Raw genomic sequence first — 1,238 nt, forward strand, 5'->3', positions numbered from 1 at the left:
AGTCTGTACTTTTTTACCTTCGTTTTCTCCTTTTTTTTATCTTTAAACCATTATTTCAAAACTTTTATTAAAGGAGGTGATTTTGATATATATAACAATCATAATGAGAATTTCTAATACACTGCTTTTTTCACAGACTTATACAAGCTTGCAAAATGAAAGACCCAGAGACTCTTAAAAAAGGAGCATTAGTATCTGCTGCATATGATACTCTGTTACAGGTATGGTAGTGATGATATTTACTTGAAGACATTAGCTTTCAGATCCTCATCCCCACACACTATTTTGATTAATATTCTATGACAATTATTGATATGCCATTGTAATTTTATTGATATTTTAATGCATCAGTGCTTGAATGTCTCAATAATGGGTGGCATATTAGTACAGATTGGAGTAATGACATCATCAAATATCAGACACTAAGTGGCTTTTTCAGATATTTATTTTACAAAGCCACAGGATGCTGAAGTTAGGTGGTGCTTTTCATTCTACCATGGCTTTGACTGTTGCCTATGCCTTATATTTAATAAATTTTGAAGTCAAATACAGTTCATAGTATGATACTTTATAAAGATTCAAATGACAAAGAATTCAGTATCAGGAAGATGCAGTTGTCCTCATATGATATAAGCTTTGAAACAATAACAAAAAGTTGGATATTTTTTTTAACAGGTTAGTCTCCGAGTACTGTCTTTTGTCCTTAATGCCTTCATTGTTCGTCATGTGAGTCGGGAAGTTTTTGCAGTGATGACAGTCCGCCTTCACTTACTCTATGCCACAGGACTACTTCTGTCAAGAGAGGCTTTCAGGCGGGCTGCTCTCAGTTCCAAAAGTGCCGGAAGTATACAGAAAGTTATCAACCTCATTTGGATTGGGTAAGTTGTTGTTACCATATTTACATTCAGGAAATAGTCTTAATGAAATGGTGATTAATGAAAAAAAAAAATTATTTTAAAGATTTTGTTAACTTTCTAGTCAGAATCTGAGAGCTTATTTCAAATAGTTAATTATTGATGTAATAAAAGAAATTTATGTTATAAACATTATATGAGGCATACCCTTTCATGTTCTGGAAAGAGAGTAAAAATGACTTCCAATTTTGGATACAAATATAAAAAAAGAATCATTAGTTGATGCTTAATTAAGCATTGCATTCTAATTAATTAAGCTTTAAACATTATAATTGGCTTTTTGACTCTTAAAGACATAAAGTACAAAAGATAGTAAGTACATAT

At 31.2% G+C, this 1,238-nt stretch overlaps 1 protein-coding gene across 5 annotated transcripts in view; it reads left to right on the plus strand.

Annotated features, from left to right (window-relative positions):
* LOC119581863 (protein RFT1 homolog) overlaps positions 1-1,238 on the plus strand; it is a 16,707-nt gene that overhangs the window by 7,532 nt on the left and 7,937 nt on the right. For all 5 annotated transcript variants that reach the window (XM_037930012.1, XM_037930008.1, XM_037930011.1 and 2 more), the window contains 2 exons: positions 137-221; positions 676-878. In XM_037930012.1, coding sequence (XP_037785940.1) covers positions 156-221; positions 676-878 — 269 coding nt within the window. In that variant the 5' untranslated portion in view covers positions 137-155. The remainder of the gene's footprint in view (positions 1-136; positions 222-675; positions 879-1,238) is intronic.

This window comes from Penaeus monodon, chromosome 15 (assembly GCF_015228065.2).
Source record: "Penaeus monodon isolate SGIC_2016 chromosome 15, NSTDA_Pmon_1, whole genome shotgun sequence".
Taxonomy (NCBI): domain Eukaryota; kingdom Metazoa; phylum Arthropoda; class Malacostraca; order Decapoda; family Penaeidae; genus Penaeus; species Penaeus monodon.